At 39.4% G+C, this 21,879-nt stretch overlaps 1 protein-coding gene across 1 annotated transcript in view; it reads left to right on the top strand.

The window, feature by feature from the left end:
• The first annotated feature begins 1,453 nt into the window (after positions 1-1,453).
• The window catches only part of FGF12 (fibroblast growth factor 12), a 253,311-nt gene continuing 232,885 nt past the window's right edge, over positions 1,454-21,879 (top strand). Inside the window, exon 1 of the mRNA XM_060100132.1 lies at positions 1,454-1,652. Coding sequence (XP_059956115.1) covers positions 1,454-1,652 — 199 coding nt within the window. The remainder of the gene's footprint in view (positions 1,653-21,879) is intronic.

The raw sequence follows: 21,879 nt of genomic DNA, 5'->3' as shown, positions 1-21,879 counted from the left end.
CCCGCAGCCAGCCCCCGCCCCACCCGAGCCGCCGCGCGGGTGTTCGCAGCGCGCGGGTCCCTTCCTTCCTCGGCTGGGATGTGCCGCGCGGGACTGAGTGATCGGCCTCGCGTCCGGAGGGTAATCCCCATCTGATCTGATGCCTGTGAGCCGCCGATTGCCGGGCCGCGCGAGCCTGGGGGCCCCGGGCAGCGCGGCGATGACCTGATCCCGAGCTCGCTAGGGCGCCCCCTCCTTCCCTCGCTCCCTCTGAGCCTGTGCGGAGAGCTGCTAGGTGCGGCGGCCCCGGGCGGACCATGGCGGGGAGCTCCAGTTAAAGGCGTGTGGGCGCCGAGCTGGAGAGGAGACCTTCGGCATCGCTGCCTTTTGAGGGGGCTTATTTAAACTACTGAGTCATTCCAGATTTAGGATTCCCTAAATAATCACCAACTGTGCCCGTCTTGTGCCAGAAAGAAAGAGGAAAGAGAAAGAGCACCTGCTCTCGGGACCCCGCGTATCCGCGGCGGTCGCCTCTCGCGGGTTTCTCCCGCAGGGGTGCCTGGCCCTCGAGGATCTCCCTCCCTCCCTTCCTTCCTCTTTCCCCGTCCCTCCTTCCCTCCCCCCTCCCTCGCCTCCCGCGCCTCCCGCTCTCCTTGCAGCGCTGCTGGCGGGGAGTCGCGCTCGCCGCAGCTGGAAACAGCTGCCCCCGCCTGGCGCCCCTACCCCGACTCCGGCTAACCGCTCCCACTTCGCGCCTCTCGGAATTCCAGAACTCGGGCGGCGGGCCACGGGAGAACCGCAGCCGGTGCGATGCATTCCGTAGACCTCACCCAGCCGGGACGGACCTCCTAATCTCCAGAACTGCGGGCCGCAGGGAGTTAAATTGCTGCCTTCCTCTCCTCTCTTGCGGTTGGTGGCTTGTTTTCTAAAGGAACGTTTTATTCACTTTTTAGTATTTTCTACCGGGGGCACGCTACCCGCCCCGGTCCAGACTGCTTTGTAAACGGGTTTTAGATGTCTGTATGTGTAGATATACTTTGGACACCTTACAACGCTTGCGCCTCTCCAACAGGGGCACGGCTTGTTGTTTTGGACATCCTTCTTCCCTTTCCACTTGGTACTCCGAACGGAGTGTGACCAAACTCCCCACTGCCCCTTGGACGCGGATCGCCTTGGGGTGCAAGTTTGGGGTGCAAGAGTCTAGTTAACAGGAAGGCCTGGGACCGCCCCGCCCCCACCGCCAGAGGTTGGGGAAGTTTACATCTGGATTTTCACACATTTTGTCGCCACTGCCCAGACTCTGACTAACGTTGTGGGCGCCGGGTTTTCGGTACTGCGGCCTTCTCAAATATTAGCACTGCCTCCACGCGCGTGCCCTCTCCCTCCAGGCCGCCGAGGTCCTGCCCTCGCCCCGGCGGAGCGTGATCCCGAGGGCGCAGTGGAACCCGGGGCCTGGGGCCCGCGCTGAGCAGCTATGGCTGCAGCGATAGCCAGCTCCTTGATCCGGCAGAAGCGACAGGCGAGGGAGTCCAACAGCGACCGGGTGTCGGCCTCCAAGCGCCGTTCCAGCCCCAGCAAAGACGGGCGCTCCCTGTGCGAGAGGCACGTCCTCGGGGTATTCAGCAAAGTGCGCTTCTGCAGCGGCCGCAAGAGGCCAGTGAGGCGGAGACCAGGTCAGTAGAGGTACAGACGGTGGGCTCTCTAGAGGCTGACACCCCCCTCCCCTTCTGAAAAGCACCTGGGGGCATCCATGGAAGAGAACCAGGATCCCCCTCTTCCATTCTGGCCCCCGTTCTCCAAAAATGTTCAGACATCTTTCGGTCGCTCTCTGTTAGTTAATAGCGCCTTGTCCCATATTCAGGAAAACACTTTATACCTTGATGAAACCACGGTTTGACTAGGATGAGAGTTATATATATAGATGCTCCTGGTCCCATAAAGCTTGTAGAGTCCTTGAGGGCAGTGATCACCTCATTCTCCCTCACTCTCTCTTTCTCATCCATCCCTTCATCCGTCCATCCATCCATCCATCCAGCCAGCCAGTGTTTAATCTGCCTACTGAGGACCTAAATATAAATAAACCTTCCTCCCTATATCTCTCATAACACTTAGCACAATTCTTAACACATAATAGACGCTTAGTAGACACCAGATGAACTTAAATTTACTGTCTTTTTCTAAATCTTTCTCTAGCAACACATCATGTCCAGTCTTTCTCACATTCTGATCAATTTCTCATCTCCCCATTTTTACCCGTGCCCTTTCACTTCCTTTTACACAGACCTCCTTTTCCTATTCCCTTCCTCCCATTACTCTCGTTGTTTCCAATGGCTCTGCTCATCAACTTTTCTGTCCTATTCCTCCCATCCTTTGCACACTCACACTTACTCTTGGGACATTACGGGAACAATGTAGTATCTGCAGTTTGGTCTCAGGGAGTGCAAAGAAAACTTTAGACTTATCAGAGATCTTCTAGGCCTGGCCTTTCTGAAGCTGATTCTCTTCTTTGGCCCTAAATTCAAATGGTTGGTCTTTGATGTGTCTCTGTTTACAAAGGGAAATTGGATACCTCAAAATTTCAGAGTGATTATTCCCATTTTAAGCCAGGCTACCTGGAGAGAATGAAAGCAGAATTTCTAAGGTCTGTGCTTCCATCAGACTTTATTGATCCTCTGGGTGTGGCCCACCGGGTCATTTGCAATCTGCAGATGATCTACCCTTACTGTGGGCAACTGAAAGGAAATACTGTCTTGAGAGAAAGCTTGCTCTGTGATCAGTTGACTAGTTTAGGTTAGCATCTTTGCAACTCTGACTGTGATGTTCTCCTGGGTTCCAGGAATGAAGCATATGGGCTAGGGTCATTGGGTGAAGAAAACACTTGGAAAGTCTGGACAAGTGGGGCTCAGAATTAATTTAGAAATTTGGGATTAAGCCTTATGGAGAAGCTATCTCATCTCATTTTTCCATTGAGTTTTCATGACGTTATTCACTCCCTAGTGGGCTCATTTTCTTATTCCGTGATGTTGATGAAATAGTAAATTTCAGGAGTAAATAAAAATAATTATGATCTGAAGGCAGGAGCCAATAAAGCCTATTATTTTATATTCAATTAATATGGCCTGTTCATTTTATAAAGGGAAGATGTATGCAAAATACTAGAGTTATCTCTGCACAGTAAATAATTCATATTAGGGGGAAGTCAAATCCCTTGTATTGTTGTGCAAGGATCATTTGGGGTCCATTTTCTCTCAGGGCTTATGTGGTCTGCAAGGGACTTCAAAGCTCTGAATTCCATGGGACTCTTATATCTCAGTCTCTGAAGTATGTTCTTGCACTCTAGTTGGGATAATAATGTTTGTGAATAGATCCTACTCAGCCTCCTCAGTTACAAACAAGGTCATCAAGATGATAGGTAGATTGTTTTTGTGAATGGATAAGATAAACTTGACTGATCTTTGTTGAAGTTGATTTGGAGACGAGTGATATGCATGGCTTAATTTTGCATAAGGAAATTGCTTCCTGTGACCTTTTCCTTAGCATCTCATTAGAAAATAGAGAATTTGAGGGAATTGCTGAGTTTATTGTTCTTTTCAATGTTCATTTAACTTTTCCCTCTTTTTCATCCACTTGGTGTACATTTCTGTAAAGAGATCATGACTGGTGAATTCCTTTAGCTTAAGTGTCACAGTAATAATCTGGCAGAGAGGTGACAGGACCTGTTAAGACATGCCCAGTGCAAAGGCAGCACACATGTTTCTGTCCACCATGGACTTCAGTTTGTTATGAAGCTTAGCTTAGAAACATGGGAGTGTAGGGTGCAGCAAAGCTTTTGGGGAAGATGATAGTGTCCTGTTATTGCTACTAACAAAGCCAAACAATTAACCTGTTGATTTGCCGTCAGTGACTATGATTCATGTAGTAGGGGATGAGCCTATATAGAGAGATATAGCACCTTCCACATCTCAATTCCAGAGAGGATTCTTTAGTTGGATTGGGAGAAAGTTGCTAAACACCAAAAGGAAAAAAACTATCTGAGCAAATCTGTTTTACAAGCACTTTGATGTTACGTTCACTTAATATTTGAGTTATCCTTGAACTCACTAGCCTTTCTAAGCTATATTCTGTGAACTACAAACTGAGTCACAAATGGTAAAGTAGAATAACTTGTACTGATAAAGAATTTCCACTCTGAGTTTCTGTCGAGACACAAGTTCCATGGACCAGACTTGCCAGGGGAGAGAGCCTGAAACAGTGAAGCTAAGTCAGGTATTGGATGGGAAAGGCCACAGTTGTATTTCTGATTTCAGGGTTGACACATTGAGTGTCTCTTAATCCTTGTCTTAGCTCACCAAGTTCTGATACATATCATGTTGAAACCTCATAAACACAGAGGGAATACTGAAATTACACAGTAAAGATCTCAGATTTCAAAATCATGATATTGCATTATGAAAATGTGAGAATTGGCAGGGCAAGATCTCCTGTTGTGCAGTTCCAGGACCACAGGGCACCTCAGATGCTTTGTGAATGCCCTCCCTGGAGCACAGTGATGGCTTACACTGGGATTGTGTAGCAAAATCCTTCCTAAGATAAGAAATCCTTGAGCCATAGCAAGTTGGTGGTTTATACAAGATTGCACAGCTAGATTGTGGAAAGATTGGGACTAGAACTTGATCCAGTTGATTCTTCTTGCCTGTGCACTTCACAACACAACACAGAAAAAAGTGGTATGATGAACCGGGTGTCCTCTGTCAGAGAATGGAAATAATTTTGTGTGTTATTTATTTTTACCATTAAGGATTGTTATCATTATTATTTTGTAATTAGAACAGGAATACAGTCTCATAGAGGAGGTTATGGGTAGAAGGAGACATAGGCAATTGGGATTCTAAAATGACCATCCTATGCAAACTATTATATGTAGGGTGGATAAACAACAAGGTCCTACTGTATAGCACAGGGAACTATTTTCAATATCCTGTGATACTGAATAATGGAAAAGAATATAAAAAAATGTATAATATGTGTATAACAATCACCTTGCTGTACAGCAGAAATTAACACAACATTGTAAATCAACTCTACTTGAATAAAATAAATTAAAAAAATAAAGTGACCATCCTATAGCAGCCTGCATTATAAAAGTAAATCCAACAGTGAAGACATACAGACAGTGTAGGAATAGTTAACCCCTTAGGCACTGTGCGGGCTGTAGCTCTTTAGAAATGAAATGTTGGAGACCTTGAACTGGCACGTTGGCCGAAGGCACTGAACCATAAAAAAGCCTTTAGAACAGTTCTGTTTGTGGACTTTCTAATAAAGAAAGGAGCATTCCTATGGTCATTATTACTTGAATAATTATTTATATGTGAAATACCTGTATGAGCCAGACCTGCTGGAATACTTGCTTAAATGTTGATACCACTTAATTTGCCATATCTAAGCTATTAGCACATCCACGTGAATTACATGGCTTATTTATTTCCAATATTTGTTTTACTTTTGAATAGAAACATCTGTACAAATGATTGACTCCAGAATTATTTATGTTTTGACTCAGGAGTTGCTGCAGGTAATGGATAGCATTCACCATCAGGAAGGGAAAGGTGTTTATAGAATCTTTGAATTTTGGAGCAGCCAGGAACCTTGGAGGTCATTCGTATCACTCTTTGAGTTTTCAAATGAGAGCCCCTCTGGAAAGTACAGAGTAGTTAGATAAGCCTAAATCTATGTATTGTAAGTGATTTTGTGATTTTATTATTTTTCTATATAATTTAATTCCTTCCCTCAAGCCAGAGAATTAAAAAAACAGAAGTAATCAGGAAAATTCCTCACCTAAAAAACATTAGATGTTTTTCATAACTTAAGTTTTTGGTTTTATATTACCTCCCTCTTAAAGAATGATGTAGTATATTTATACCGACTGGATAAAATAAATCAAAGAAGTTATTACAATTTTACTAAATTTTGTTGATTGTCATTTGTCATTTTTCTGAGCCCCTGTTTCTGCTTGTTTCTGAATCCTTGTTTCTGTTATAAAAATTGAGGTTACTCAAAATATTTTAGTATTTTTCTGACTTGTTTTGGTAGATGTATAGTATTTAATAGCATACTCATTCCAAATTTTACTATCAAATATATCCTTTGATGTTGATGAGGGAAGCATCACAGAAAATAGAAACTTCAAGAAGAAAACTGACAAAAAAGGAGAAATGCTTAATCATGTAATTTATGGAATATGAATTAGATTTTTATAAATTGAAATAATTCTGGTCAATATATAGATCAAGAATACATTCACATGACAGGTGATATTTTACATTAATAGCAAGTAGTTTTATTGTATTTTCTCCTTTAAAAGTATGACTCATATCTGAACTACAAAATCAGCCTAATTAAATGATATTTGGCTTAATGTCTTGTTAAAAAAAAACCCAGGCTTTTCTCTTTAGAAACCCACCCTAGGGTTTTAACTGATATTTTGTATGTGTTTTTTTAATCCTGTTTTCTCTACAGCAGTGCATTCTCATCAACAAATTATGTTTCCATTGTAAGATCGTTTTAAAATAGCAGGTACTGTGATCTCTTGATTTCTTTCATCCCACAGAGATCTGATCAAGCCATAACTCAGGATTAAGTCTAAGTTTTAATGAAGTTGATATTCTTGAACAGACTTAGAAAAACAATTTGTAGGAAATGAGGCAGTCTGTATTTGAGGAAGCAATAGGAATATTTTAGAAGATCTTTAGAAACTAAAGTTTTGTCTCATACAATTATATTTTAAAGAAAGTACTGGGCTTACTAGCCAAAAACTATTGCTTTTAGTCTTGTTGAGAGCATATTTTTACATAGATATTACAGTGTTGATTTGGTTTGAAAAATTTGTTAATAGTAATTAGTCTTTTCTTGTCTCTTTCTTGAGTACTTTGTCATAATGTATATTTGCTATGACTTCTTTCTAAAATTATTATACATTTTACGAGAACTCTCATAAACAGTCTCACTAGACATAGGAGACCAAGTTAATATACTACATTTTGGATTCTACCTGATGGCCTACCCATCAAGCTACAGAGCTTTACTTGTTGTCCAAAGAGAAATGCAGCACATCTAAAGGGCTCTGACAGACATAGAGACACAGACCTAGAGAACGACGTATGGATACCGGGGCAGGGTGGTGGTGGGATGAATTGGGAGATTGGGATTGACATGTATACACTAATATATATAAAATAGATAACTAATGAGAACCTACTGTAAAACACAGAGAACTCTACTCAGTGCTCTGCGGTGACCTAAATGGGAAGGAAATCCAAAAAAGAGGTGATATATTGATATGACTACGTACAGCTGATTCACTTTGCTGTACAGCAGAAACTAACACAACATCGTACAGCAACTATACTCCAATAAAAATTAATTAAAAAGATAAAAAGTTAAAAAAAAATAAAGGGCTCTGGTTCTGAGGCCACTTTCTAAGCATCTGTGAGAGGGAGGGGCCTTAGATGCAAAATGTCTCTAAATTAATCATATATGATAATAACTTTTTTTTTTTTTTTTTTTTTTTTTGCGGTATGCGGGCCTCTCACTGTTGTGGCCTCCCCCGCTGCGGAGCACAGGCTCCGGACGCGCAGGCTCCGGACGCGCAGGCTCAGCGGCCATGGCTCACGGGCCCAGCCGCTCCGCGGCATATGGGATCCTCCCAGACCGGGGCGCGAACCCGTATCCCCTGCATCGGCAGGCGGACTCTTAACCAGTTGCGCCACCAGGGAGGCCCGATAATAACTTTTAATGATAACTTCCTTGACTGTATAACGTCAGGATTTACGGAGTTTCTTCACAACTTCTGCCCCTTTTATTCTTCATAACGATCCACTGACATAGTTAGCCCCATCTTTGAAATAAGATAATTAAGCTTCAAAGTAGCAGACAGACTTGTTCAGGTTTATGGAGTCAGGAAGTGGCTAAACTGTTTCAGAAACCCCAGCCCGCACCCTGCGGATCATCTGTATTTATCTCCCACCACCTCGAGCTAAGGAGGCTGAATCTGAAGAACTCAATGTGATTTGAAGCTGGGACACTCCAGTTGGGGAAAATCCGATGAACAGTTCAAGGAAATGTGGAGGGTCATGTTACTTTGCTCTGGGTATGATCTGGAGCCCCCAGGGAGGATCTCTAGTGAGGAGGAGGAGTGAAGTGAGAAGGCTGCTGGAGGTCTGCAGGCCAGTACTGCAGAAGCAGTCCTGTGGCTGTGTTGTCATGTGCTGTTCCCAGGCTCCTGGCTGGGATGTCCCTCTCTGCATGCGGGAGCCTCGGAGATGTCAGGGGTGTCACTTGGGACACCTAAGGACCCACTGGGAGACTTGGGTCCAGAGGGGAAGACTTTCTTGACTATAAACATAAACAACTGCTTCAGATGTTTTCAAAAGTAAAGAGGTTAATAACAAGGTCAGGAGAGCCCTGTAGGATTTAGCCTTTACAAAAAAAAATTTTTTTTTAATTTTAAAATTTTTTTACAGTTACTGTTTAAGCGACTGTGTAACAGAGTGATTAAGTTCATGGACGTTGGTGTGGGATCTGAATCCAAATTCTGGAGATATTATTTGTGAGAACATTAGGCAAGTTTCTTAATACTTTGAGCCTCAGTTTGCTGATTTGTAAAATGAAAATACTATCTCTATCATTTGTTCAGGAAACATCTCTCTGAGGAAGAATCATGTAGGCTGAGTTCTGAAGGGTGAGGCAGGCAGAAAAGGATAGAAGAATGTTCAAAGCAGAGGAGGATAGCTTGCATGAGACTGAGGTGAGAGGGAGTTCGGTGCTTTTGAAGAAGTTGAAGTGTAACTGGAGTGACGGGAGCAAGGGGTCCAAGTGATGTTGGAAAGCTTGCCAGGGCTGAGTTGTGCAGGGCCTTGGAGACCCTCAGAGAGGTTGCATATTTTAATCTAGAGTCCAAAGAGAGTCAGAAGTAGGTGGTGATATAATGTGGCTTGCATATATATATATATATATATATATATATATATTTTTTTTTTTTTTTTTTTTTTTTTTTTACGGTACGCGGGCCTCTCACTGTTGTGGCCTCGCCTGTTGCGGAGCACAGGCTCCGGACGCGCAGGCTCAGCGGCCATGGCTCACGGGCCTAGCCGCTCTGCGGCATGTGGGATCTTCCCGGATCGGGGCACGAGCCTGTGTCCCCTGCATCGGCAGGCGGACTCTCAACCACTGCGCCACCAGGGAAGCCCGTGGCTTGCATATTTAAATGGACACTCTGGCTTTGGAGAGGAGAGTGGATTGTAGGGGAGCCAGAGTGGAAGCTAAGGAATCATAAGGAGGCCAGGGCAGCAGTCTGGGCCAGCAGTTCTCAAAGTGCGGTACGCAGGCCCTGGAAGCTCCTTGGAGACCTTTCAGTGGGTCTACAAGTTTAAAACGATTTTCATAATGATATTTCCTAATAATACTAATTATTCATCTTTTTTCACTCATTCTGTCCCAAGTGTCCAACGGCATCTTCCAGAGACTAGATGATATATCCGCAATCACCTGAAAAGGCTATTAAAATTTTCCTCCCTTTTAAACCATGTATCCATGTAAGGCCAGGTTATCTTTAGAAACTAAAGCCACAACATCTCACAAGAGATTAAATGCAGAGACAGATTTGAGAACCCAGCTGATTTGTATTAAGGCAGACATTAAAGACATTGGAAAGCACATAAACTACTTGTTCACTCATTTTGTTTGTTTTGGAAAATATAGTCAGGTTTCATTAAAACACATATTTATATTAACATCTGATGGGCTTATTGTTATTTTTAATAAATATTTGAAAACATTTGTTGTAATTTATAAACATGGTAAATATTGGAATATACGCCACATAAACAAAAGCTCTTTGGGGTATTCAGTAATTTTTAGGACTGTAAAAGTGTCCTGAGAGCCAAAAGTTTGAGAACCACTAGTCTAGGTATAGATGATGTTGACACAGAACATTATGGCAGTGGTCATGGATGTGAAAAGAGTAGGTGGAGGTAGAATGACCTGAGCCTGATAATAGGCAGGTATGGGCCAAGAGAGCATAAGGTGCCTGGATGATTCCTGCCTAAACAGTTCAATAATGAGTGGTGCCTTTGCTGAGATGGAGGACAACTAGGGGAGAAGCAGGTTGGTATGCATCAGATAATAGGTATCATTCCCAAACTACAAAACACTGTGGAATGCTAAGGTGAAAAGTTGGGTAATGGTATTATTTATTGGTTAATAGTTTTACAGTATGATGAAGATCCTAAATACCCCTCTGTGTAAGGCTATCATAACCTTACTCTGAACTCTTTAGGGAACTTCTCCTCCTCCATTGATTTATGCCTACTACCTTGGAAGGGTAATCCTATAAGCAAATGTATTTTAGGCAAAGAAAAATATTGAGGAAAGTAGAAAACCTTAATAGTATTTCTAGTCCTTTAAAATTGAAACAAAATATTTCGTGTCTAACAAACTTCTAAAGATATTTGACCTAGTTTAGTTGTGAATATATTCTGAATATGGCTTTTACATGTGTGGCACCTAGGTGGATTTCATACATGAGTTTGGGCCAAGTTCAGTGGTTTTTGCATAATTAAGTGCCTTTGACAAGACAAACTTTGTAATGTCCTCCTTATTTGTCCACCTGTTGTTAGTCATTTGATTAGTTTGTGGTACTTATACACCCCCAGGCTCCCTGCTTCTAATCATACTTCTGTTAATGCCCCTTCACTGGAATTTAAGTGTGTACAGCCTTTTCTTAATGACTTTTCAGAGGTCATTAGAGAAACCCTAAGGTCTAAGACCAAACCTAGTTTCCTAGAAAATAATATGGGATAAATAAATCAGTAGTCAAATCACGAAACGTTAGAGCTTAGATATTATACAGGCCAGTGGTTCTCAGCCTAGCTGAAAATGAAATCACCTGGGAGCTTTTATAATGTGCTAATGCCACACAACCAGAAAATCTGATTTCTTGTATCTACTCTGGGGCCCAGACATCAGTTATCGGTTTTGCTTGTTTGTTTGTTTTAAACCTCCAAGGAGATTCTGATGTGCAGCCAAGGTTGAGAATAACCAACCTGTTCAAGTCCCATCACTTCATACCTTGTGACCCTGAAACAAGAATAATTATTTTATTCATTAATCCCTTTAGAATACATTTATGAGGCCTAGAAACTGTGCACACTAATTTTAATTATAATGATGGTCCCTTCGTTTTGCTTATTGTTGAGTCTTTCCAGTGTTTAATGGTTGTCCAAAACCTGAGCCACATTATATGATGTGTTTATGTGCTTCATCTTCCTGACCAGCATGTGAGCTCCTAAGGATGGGACCATGACATGTTCATTGCTAGATTCTCAGCACTAGCATCTTGCCTGTGTCACTGCAGTTCTTTGATCACTGTTAAATAAATGAGTAAATGACACACCTACTCCTTGAACCTTACCTTTACAGCAAGCCTCAAAGGAAAAGGGATTCTGAAGTTAGTATCTCCAGTTCTTACATAAAGATGATGAGGTATAGCAAGCCTGGGGTTTCTCAAGTTCACGAGACTAGTGAGAAGTAAATTCTGGGTTTGAACTCAGGTTTGTTTTTCCTAGTCGACTTTTCTTTTCACTCTGCCAGCACTGGAAATGGGCCTCAGTGTCTTTCTTTGCAAAACAGTGGTACTATATTAAAGGATATCTAAGAGGCTTTTTAGCTTGAAAAGTCATTAAATAGCTCCCCTCCTCCCAGGAGGTACACTCATGACCGTGACCCGTGACATGAAATACTCATCTGTTCCCTGTTTCCTACTTACACAGGAAATATTAAAACTATTTTCCTAGTGTGCTGTTTAGAACATTCCTAACTACATCCCATGGTTTAATTACCTGAAATGTGCTATTAAACATCTCTTTGCCTAAAATATCAGTCTTTATTTCTTTTGACTCCAATTTAGGCCTTAAAAAATTAGGAATTAAATCCAGTGTACTGCAGCATTTTAGACATTTTTTAAACCTAAGGTAAAAAGGGGGATTAAAATGAAGTGTGAATGAGATTGAGGAGAGAAAATCTGTAAGCTTATATAAATTATTATAAAAAGAAAAAAGAAAAATTTCCAGAAGATGCATTTTTTATTATTACTGGTGACTTTAATGTTTTATTTTAATTTTGGGAATTCAAAAGATGACCCAGGTCACCTTCACAGTGCCCTAGAGTCAGATAATACTCCTCAAATAATTAAGAATGGGGGCAAAATTTAAATAAGTACCAAAAGTAGGAATCTGTAGTCAAATTGCCTGGGTAGAATAAGTGTCAGATTCTGATTTTAGATAAATAGCTCTAGCTGAGCTGTCCACATATTATTATATTATCCATACCAAATGTAATATTATGTTGGGGAGAAGACTTTAAGACAGGATAGCCACCTAAAATCACCTAAAGAGGCTAGAAAAGATTGGTCAGTGTCTGTAATTAATAAAAAAAATGATGAAAAATAAGCAGAATCTCAAATTCCAAGGAAGACCAAGTTTCTCATGATGGAGAGAGTTAAAGCAGTGTCATCGTCATGCTTTATTACTTCAGGGAGGACTGCAGAGGATTTTTGTAACCAGCGTGTAGCCATGAAGTTAAATGTAAGTGGCAAATGAGGTGATGATTCTGAAGATCAGGATTCTAGAAAGGAAGTCACGTTGATAGAAACCCAAGTTTTCTCTGAAGTCTTCTTCTTGTGGGATACCGCTCTGAGAGACTGGAAATTTACTTTCCCTTCAGAATGGTGGAGAGGGTTCCTGTTTGCCTCCTTGCTGGACCTGACTTCTGATAGGCCCCAGGGCCCTTCTCCTCTGTAGCTTTTGCTCAGGAAAGTATCAATAGTTGGTAGCATCTTGAAGTTCTGGTATCCTGAGAGGTCTGCCTCTCCTCCCTCTCCACCTACAGGTCATGAGAAAAGCAGCACGAAGAAGGAAATGCACTTAGAAATCATGCTTTTCCTAGTGTTTCCACATAATTCCCTTCTTTGAGGTTTTGCTGGGCTGCATTTCTGGGTTACTATATGGCTTTTTGAGTTCAAATTCCACTCATGATTCTGCTAATGGGACCACCATTTTGGTTGGAAACCTGAAGATGGAGGATCCTTGGGTCCCGTTACTTTCACCTAAAGCACAGTCCTGCCTGTTCTCTTTATCATGTTATGCAACCACATTCAGTCTGAAGCTTTTGTCTCATGCTATTACACGTCTGCACTTGAGAATGAGTAACTGTGACATCAGCCTTGGGAGATCCACCTAGTGGGGTATGTGATTTAAAGTGTTGTTGGGTTTGTGTTAAAAAACATCAGCGCTCATTACAACCACCCACCTTATGGAGGAGGGAAGTGAGCCCCTGAAGTGGTAAATTAGGTCATATAACTATGAAAGGCAGAGCAAACACAGAAACTAAGCCTATAAACATAAGCCTGTGCCTTAGTGCTACACCATAGCTGTCTCCTGTGGGACATTGCCCACTGATGGTAGCAAGATTATCCATCTGCTTTTTTGTTTTGAGCAATTTAAATGTGAGTAGTTGCTTTTAAATATCTATAGTCAAGTTATATTGTCAGACACCTATTGAATAACTGTTTTGTCATGTGCTTGGGAATAGGATATGGCAATAATGAAGAAGTACCTGTTCTTTTCCTGTAGGGCAATCTATAATTCTGTTAACTCTGGCCAGATTTGTATTACTGCGTTCCAAGTTGTAGTTTTGCTGTGTTCTTCTGGACAGTTTCTCCTGTAATGTCTAAATTTCAAGAAAAATAATAATTTCTTAATTTTAAAAAATTCACTACAATTTGTCTTTTAAAAATATACGTGGGCTCAAGACCTGGCTGAGAGCATGCTGTTTGATTATATATATTATCAACATGAATATGCTGCATAATCAAGGTTCTTTCTCTACCTCTCCTCCCACAGTGCTCTAGCCAACCCCAGCCTTGTTGTATACATAGAACATTTACAGCATCTGACCATTTCAGTTCCATAATTTATAGTTGGTTTCCCCACAAGGCATGCTGATAATTGCCGTACCTGTTTTTCCCTTACTCAGACATTGCCCCACATTTTCCCACCCTGCGGCAGTCCAGCCCAACTCCCATCTCTTATGCCAGATCTTCTCAGATCCTTCCAGGTCGAATGAATCACTACCTGCCCCTTCACTTGGCTTTACACCTGTATTGTCGTCTGTAGTTCAGTCTGTCTTGTCTTATAATTACTGCGTAAGTACCTGTCTCTGCCTTTGGAGTATGAGTTCCTGTAGGAAAAGGACACTATCATTTCAATGCTATCTCCATAGTAGGTGGTCAGAAATAACTCATCCAAATGAAATGAATTCTGTTGGTGACTAGTGTGCTCATGGCATCAGTACTAGTCAGGTTTCAAGAGAATTTCTGCACAAATGTGAAAATGCTGAGCAAGAAAAGGAATTAGCATTTTAAGCTAATATTAATTTCCTTTTGTTCAATATTAAAATACAAAAATATCATTAATCCATTTTCATTTGGTGTATAGCTATTAGATAAATACTTAGCACTTACGTCTTCCCTTCCTCCCAACCCACCTCTCAGCTGCCACCCTTTTTTCACTCAGTATATACTTTCTTCTTTCTCAGCAGGGTAACTACTTATAAAGGGGGAGTTTCTATGGAAATGCTAAAAAAGAGAGCATCTTTATATTAATTTATCTCTTTGCTCCAGAAATGGAGGGGAAGTGGGTGGTGTAACCACTTTGGAAAAGGGCCCGTTTCTATTTTGACTGGCTTTGGTCTCTTCACATTGGGTTAATGAGAAATAACCTTTGCCATTGATTTCAAATTCAGGCATGCCTGGTCCTTACATTTACAGTTGAGACCAACAAGCCATTTTAGTGTTAAATAATCTTGAGGGAACATATTCACTCTGGTTTCACTTTCCTTGGTGAAACTCTAAGTGATGGGGGAATACAGTATTGATTGGGTCTAATGAAAAAGCTTCTTTCTGTCAACTCTTTCTTACCTCATTGGCTTTTCTTCTTTTCTTTTACTCTTAAAGCTATTGATAGCACATTAAGTAAGTCTTCTGTGTATGCTGCAGTCCTCTGTATTTATTCTTTTGCTGGGTTTGAAACCCAGCCTTTTTCTTAAGAAGGTATGAATAAAAGAGGCCTTTGATTCAGTCTAAGGCAACAGTATCATAAAAATAGCATTGGACTTTTTGACCTTGGGGAAGCTTTTTTTTCTTCTCTTCAGCTTAGCTTCCTCATTTTCAGAATAAAGGGGTTGTATCAGGTGGTTTCTGAGATCCCTTTCAGCTTTATCATTCTTGATGTGTATTTCTGGTGTTAATTCTTACAGGGGGTATGTTGTTGGATTCCAAAATATCTGTATGTCAGATGTAAGAAAATAGCTTAATGATATGTTGAACATGAAATTCCAGAAGACTTGACATGTATATTAAGGGAGTAGCAAAAAATTAATACCTATATTTTTGTTTAATTGCTCTCCTCCATATTCTTTATTTGTACTTAGATCCACTAATTTAATTGAACACAAATTGACTGTATTTCTAAATTTTCTTTGTATTATTTTAGTTTTTGCATTTCACTGGGCATTCAAGATAGATTATTACATAGATTTGGACTTCAGCACTGAAGGGATTTAATAAGATGGTGGAACTAGATTTTGCTCTAATGTAGATGACATTTATTTATTTACTAGTGCAGCTTCAAAGAGAAGATAAAAATAAAAAGTGGACAGCAAAAGGGACTATGTGATACTGAGTGCAAGTTGAAGACTGATTTCTGAATAAGCTAATGTGAAACATCATATTCTGTGACAGTTTTAAATTAAGCAGTGGAAATGTGCCATTGGAATAGGAATGATAATAGAGAGAAAAGTCATGCCTTAATTATCAAGTTTTTAGATTTCTCAGACTTTAAGACATACCTTTTTGATATATTTCTACCAAGACTTCATCAATTAAGGAAGAAACCAACATTTACTGAATATCAGACTTGACATACTCTTAGCAATCATCACATTTATAGTATGGAGAGTTGGTGCAATTTAATTGTGCTCATTAGTGGTAAAAATATAAGATTTAGAAAAGAAGGGTGTAATTAAAATATTGCCTAAACTGAGATTGTTGCATTTCTGTGATTTTCATTTATGTATGTCACCCATCTCATCTGTCCTCATGGGTATTATTGGTATTTGACTTGTTTCTTCTTTAGTTTTTCCCAATTCTTTATCTATGCAGTATGGTTACAATATACATAGGGGAAATTCAGTTTTATCTTTTGAACCATTGATCATGTTATTTTACGAAAAATAAGTTTGGCCTGTTCCTTGAATTTGAAGTCTAATACAAGGTCACGTTTAGGATTTATAGCACCTGAAATTGCATGACATATAGTAGGTGTGTTGATAAACCTGATTACCTGCCTCTGGATAAGCTCCTGCCTCTGGATTACCTGCCTCTGGATAAGCTCCAAAGATATTTATCAATATTGTTGTAGAGGGTATTGCTTGGAATCAACATCATAATCCAGGTTTGGTCTGATAAACCCAGAGTAAAATACACTCAGTCTGGATTAGAATTTCTGTGAGGGCTTTAGGCGGTCACTCTATCCCTCTGCACAGTAATATTTGGTTAACTGTTCTTGCAACTGCTGTTTATAATGTGCTTTGAGAAAAGAACTTTATAATTTCACAGTAGGGACTTTATTATTTTTTTGTGTTAACCAAACTCTTAGGATTTTCAAAAGTGTTTTTTGCCTGCATTCTAAATTAAGCCTCCAGTTGGTCTAGACCTCATCTGAATTGATTCAGACACTTTCATGGGTAGTTCTCCCAGCATGTAAGCTATATGCTCAAAGGCCTTATTGTGTTTAATTTTAAGAATTCTGAGCATATCTTGTTCACAATTTCAATGTTACAGTCTGTGCACCAATGTAATGAAGAGATGCACATTTTATGAGTCCCAAGACAGTGGCTCTTTTGGGTCTCCTTGTGCTCATGCAAGCCCCATGCATCATTCAGACCTATTTCCCGGGTAAAATTCTCCATCTTCTCCTTTATGCACCCATTTCCTCTGTAGATACATTAGTCATAATACTAATAACACTTTCTTCAAATTATTTTTATAGTTTTTGTTCTTCTGCTAGACTTTGAACCTGTTGACAGAGAGTCCATGAGACTAGCGTTATCTTGGTGAATATTAGTGTTTGCTGAACGATGTCCTTAATAGAGGTGTTCCTGATTTTTTTGTTGTTGTTGTTAGTTTGTTTTTTCTCCTTGGGTGAAGTCACCTTCATTGACTTCACCTGTCTCCTGTATATTTCTGACTCAGGTTGACATCTGAGTTCCTCATCCAAATTTTCAGTAACATGCTGTTTACTTCCATGTGGTTCCACTGCTAACTCAAATGCAACCTTCTTCATTTTGAATTTAATTATTATCATCCCCCAGATCTCAGTCTGCTTTGTGTCTTGAGTTTCCCATCTCAGTGAATGACATTCTTTATGATAGCTAGTATGCACTTAGCAAATATTAGCAGTTTCCTGACGCCAACCTTCTTGTCTGCCAAGTTGGGAACCCCTCTTATCTTTGACTCATCTCTATTGTCATATCCAATCACCAACCTCATTGATTTGATCTCTGCAAAGTTTTTTGTTGTTGTTTTTCTTTAACTTCATTTATTTGTCAGGCACTAACTGAGGACTTTCTGGGAACTGAGGAAAGTAAGATGAATCAGGTACAGTTACTAACATCAGGTAAACTGATAATCTTTGTTCCATATTATCTTTTCTCCATCTCTTTTGTCACTGCCAAGATTCAGGTTTTTTTTTTTTTTTTAATAACATGCAGTTCTAATGCATTTTGAAAGGTGGACCTTATACTTAATACACTTTTGAGAGAATACCTATTTATTAACCTGAATGTTGTTAATCTCTCTTTTCCTGAATCCTTAGTCAGTCTGAACAGAATTTTTAAAAAACATCCTTAATATCACATTACTTCCCCATAAAAACCTTTGTGAAATTTGCCAGTTGCTTACAAAAGCACCTTTAAATGGACTGAACATTGCTATGATTGTCTGAGATCTTGTTGTCAATCTCTTTATCTTCCTCTTAGTGCATTTATCCACAGCCCCTGTACTTTGAGTGTGACATATGCGCCAGGCCAAGGAAGATTAGAAAGATTTCAATAGGAATAAATGTGGGTGATAAGCACATGAACAAAGGAATAGAGATGGGAAACCCTGTGTCTGCATTTCCCAGCAGTTATTGATACTCGAAAGTACACAGCACAAAAGGCTTTCTCCCCAATCCCTCCATTTTGATATTTTCCACTCAGCTTGCAATCTGAACAGTCAATTTGAATGTGTTCTGTGGAAGGAAAACTCATGGACATTTGAGTGTTTTTCATAAACTAAGGCAACCAAGTCAATGATTATGAGTCAGCCTATGAGAGCTCTTTCTTTATATTCCTGGGTTACCCTAGCACCCATCTTGGTTTAGATTAATATTTAAAATTGAAATGAGAACCTTAGAATGTGATGTTTAAGTATAGGTAGTTCTTTTTATTGCCCAGATATTATGGATGATGATTTTAATCAGACATATAATATTTATTTCATCATTTGTTCCTTGGGTTGAATTTTCTGCCATCATGTAGTTAATTGTAGCTTGTACTTGACACCCCTGGTTTTTAACCTGTCATAGAAAAAATGCATTTTGAAATGTGGAGCTTCTACTTAGTACACTTTTAAGAGAATGCCTATTTATTAACCTCTTGTGTCAAGTAAAGATTTAACATCGATTTTAGTTAGAATCAAAATAGAGTAGAATTGATCTAAAGTTTTGTTTTCTTTTTCTTTTCACTTTATGTAATCAATCTAAGAGCTAGGAATGCTCAGTTGCCTTTTCAAAATATAGAATTAAAAGAGAGGAAGTGCTCAGGCTGAAGGGATAACATTAAAATATATGTAAGTGGTTCCCAACCTTCCCCTTGAGGAAGTGGTCAGTCCAGATGGTCCCAGATTTCAGGGGAAAACTGTGGACTAGATATTATTAAATTAAGTCTTTTCACATTTGTTAGCCATTCAATCCTGTTTCATTATAACATTACCTTATTTTATTATTTTCTTGATTAGCTCTGTTTCCTTCTTATTTTTTGACTTCCTTTTTCAATAATTGGGTACCACAGACATCAGTATCAGGAAATAAATGAAAAAAATTTGACACTGCTTTATATTTCCTAAGATATGAATAAAAGTTTTTACTCATTTTTTCTTCTTTTTCATATGTTTAATTTTTTAAAAAAATTGAATTTTAAAACTGTATTTTCCAAATGACTACTTATTTATAGTATTTCACAATTGGCAACATATAGCAAGTTGCTTTCAAAAGGGTAAAATATATGAAAAACAAAGTTTTGAAGGCTTTGATTAAGAAACAAATGGTATTAATTAAAAATTTTTGTTTTTCCTTCTATACTTCCTTTATCTCCAAGTCATTCTATTTATCACTGTATTGAAGTTATGTATTTGTAAGTCATATATCTCCCATAATATTATAGATTGAATTCTTTTTAGTATGTGATTTCTAATTGTAGCCCCACAAAATCTAGCACAATATCTGGCATATCATTATATTTCACTAGACAAAAACCAAACAAACAAAATATCTAATATATGTCAGTTTCTATAACTTCACATATTTTAAGTAAAATGCAGTATAACTCTGAAGCCCTCCAGTATAACAATTCCTTTTCTGTAGTTGAGATTCCATGACACTGATTTAGATTGTTTTGTCTTTGCTTATTTTCATAAACACTTATATTTTATGTACTTTTAATTACTTCAATTAAGAGTAGCTACAATCAAACTTTAAAGTTATTCCATTTCTCTTTTGTTACTTATTGAAAATAAGGATCGTAAATTAATGAAAGAATGAGGTAAGACATAAAATAAAATCTATTTTTAAAAATTTATCAAAGATTATTCAAACAGAACTAGGCTTTCTGAATTAGTTTTATTAATAAGTCATTTTCCTTCTCCAAACCCGAAAAGGAAACATACTTGGATGTCTAATCATCTAACAAAATGGTTAAATATACTTACAGTGCCTTAAAATTCGAAGCTTCTGAGTGACTCCTAACTGGTCTTACACTTGTCACTTCTCTTCTGTGAAATCACAAAAGGGACAACTATGAGGTGTCATTCGAGTTCCTCCTCTGAGATTTCATCATAAAATATTCACCAGCTTCTCTGTAGGGCTTTCCCACAGGCAGGCACACCAGGACACGTTCTGATTCACTGACAATAATGGGATCTGATTTCGATCCTTGAATTTGCAGTGCAGGCACCTACGTCTGAGACAGGAACACTCTGGACGTTTCCCTACATTCTTTCTCAAACACAGTGCAGATCCCTTCTAACATTTGCCCCTTTTTTATGATCATCTCATTGTTATTCATGTTATTGTTACAGAATTCCGTGATGCCATGTAAGTAGCTACTACAACTGTCTGCAGTGTTTAGGGATAAGGGAGTACCAGGCAGGTTAGTGTCAACCTTATGGAAGACAATAAAGTATAGAAAGGTACTCACCCTTTGCCTGGAACGTGGTAAGTGTTCAATAGCTTTTAGTTTCTTTTTGTCCCTCAGCTTTTGACATTAATTCCAGTGTTCTTTCTATTACACAAGATTGTCTCTCCCAGTGACCTCTTTGTTGGGTAGATCAGAAATAGTTTTATTTTTACACCCACCCAATTGGTCATTTTCAATTTGTGTTCTTTACATACTTCTTTGTTTCTCTTCATGCATTGCTGTAGATGTAGAAGGAAAAGAAGAAAAAAGAAAAATTACATAAATCACTTGAATAATGACAATATCAGAGCCTTCCTTTAACTTTCAAATTCATTTTTTTCTGCATTTCAGTGGATGATAGGACTTTATTTCTACAGTAAATTTAAGAAAATGAGAAAATAATTTTTGATAAGATTTAAATGTTGTTTTGGAGGGTGAGATGTGTAAGTGTTACATCCCTGAATCATAAATCAGTCAGAACTTATGACTGATGAAATTTGTGTAGGGAAAAAATTAAATAACGAAATTGGTTTTAAACAGTAATTGCCACAAACCATATTTAAGATATAGTCCCGAGGAAGCCTGCAGCTAGCATATTGTGTGTTTGTGTGTGTTTGCACGTGCGTGCACATGAGCACACATAAGCATGTGTGTACTTAGACATTAGCATAGTGTGTGAGTACATAAACTATCAAAAAGAGTATCCAGAATCATGAGAAACCCACATAGCAATATGTATTTAGATCAGCTTGGAACAAAAGAATTAGCTCTGGAGAGAGGGAAACTGGGTTTGTCTTCAGACAATGTCACTAACTAGGTGTATGTCATTTATTCTCCATTTATTCAGACCATATTGAAAGCTTACCATATACTAGTGATGGGTTAGGTAATAGTTAGTTATCTCACTTTTCTGAGCCCCAGTTACCTTCATGATAAAGTAATATAGTACGAATACTAATGAATCTTCTAATTCTCAGAGAGAGGGCCTTTGTTCTGGACTCCATTCTGGCCTTCCTCCAGGAGCAAGGAGTCCAAAGGACTAAGTGTTTATGTCCACCTAGAGCCCATGCTTCCTCATTCTGTACCACATTCTGAGGATCTGGAACCCTAGAAGGTCTGAGCTTTGAGACGAGCGGCATGTTCTCCCAGTGCTGCCCTGTTTGACAGAAGATTCTGTGGAGTCCAAAGAATTTAAGTTCAACCCTGGGCTACTTCTGGGTCGTTAGGAAGGTATAATTTTCAAATAGCAAAACCAAACGTTTTATTATATGGCTAGTTACCTTGATTTACAAA

Source organism: Mesoplodon densirostris, chromosome 5 (genome assembly GCF_025265405.1).
Source record: "Mesoplodon densirostris isolate mMesDen1 chromosome 5, mMesDen1 primary haplotype, whole genome shotgun sequence".
Classification (NCBI taxonomy): Eukaryota; Metazoa; Chordata; class Mammalia; order Artiodactyla; family Ziphiidae; genus Mesoplodon; species Mesoplodon densirostris.
This window is presented reverse-complemented; position numbering and strand designations above follow the sequence as displayed.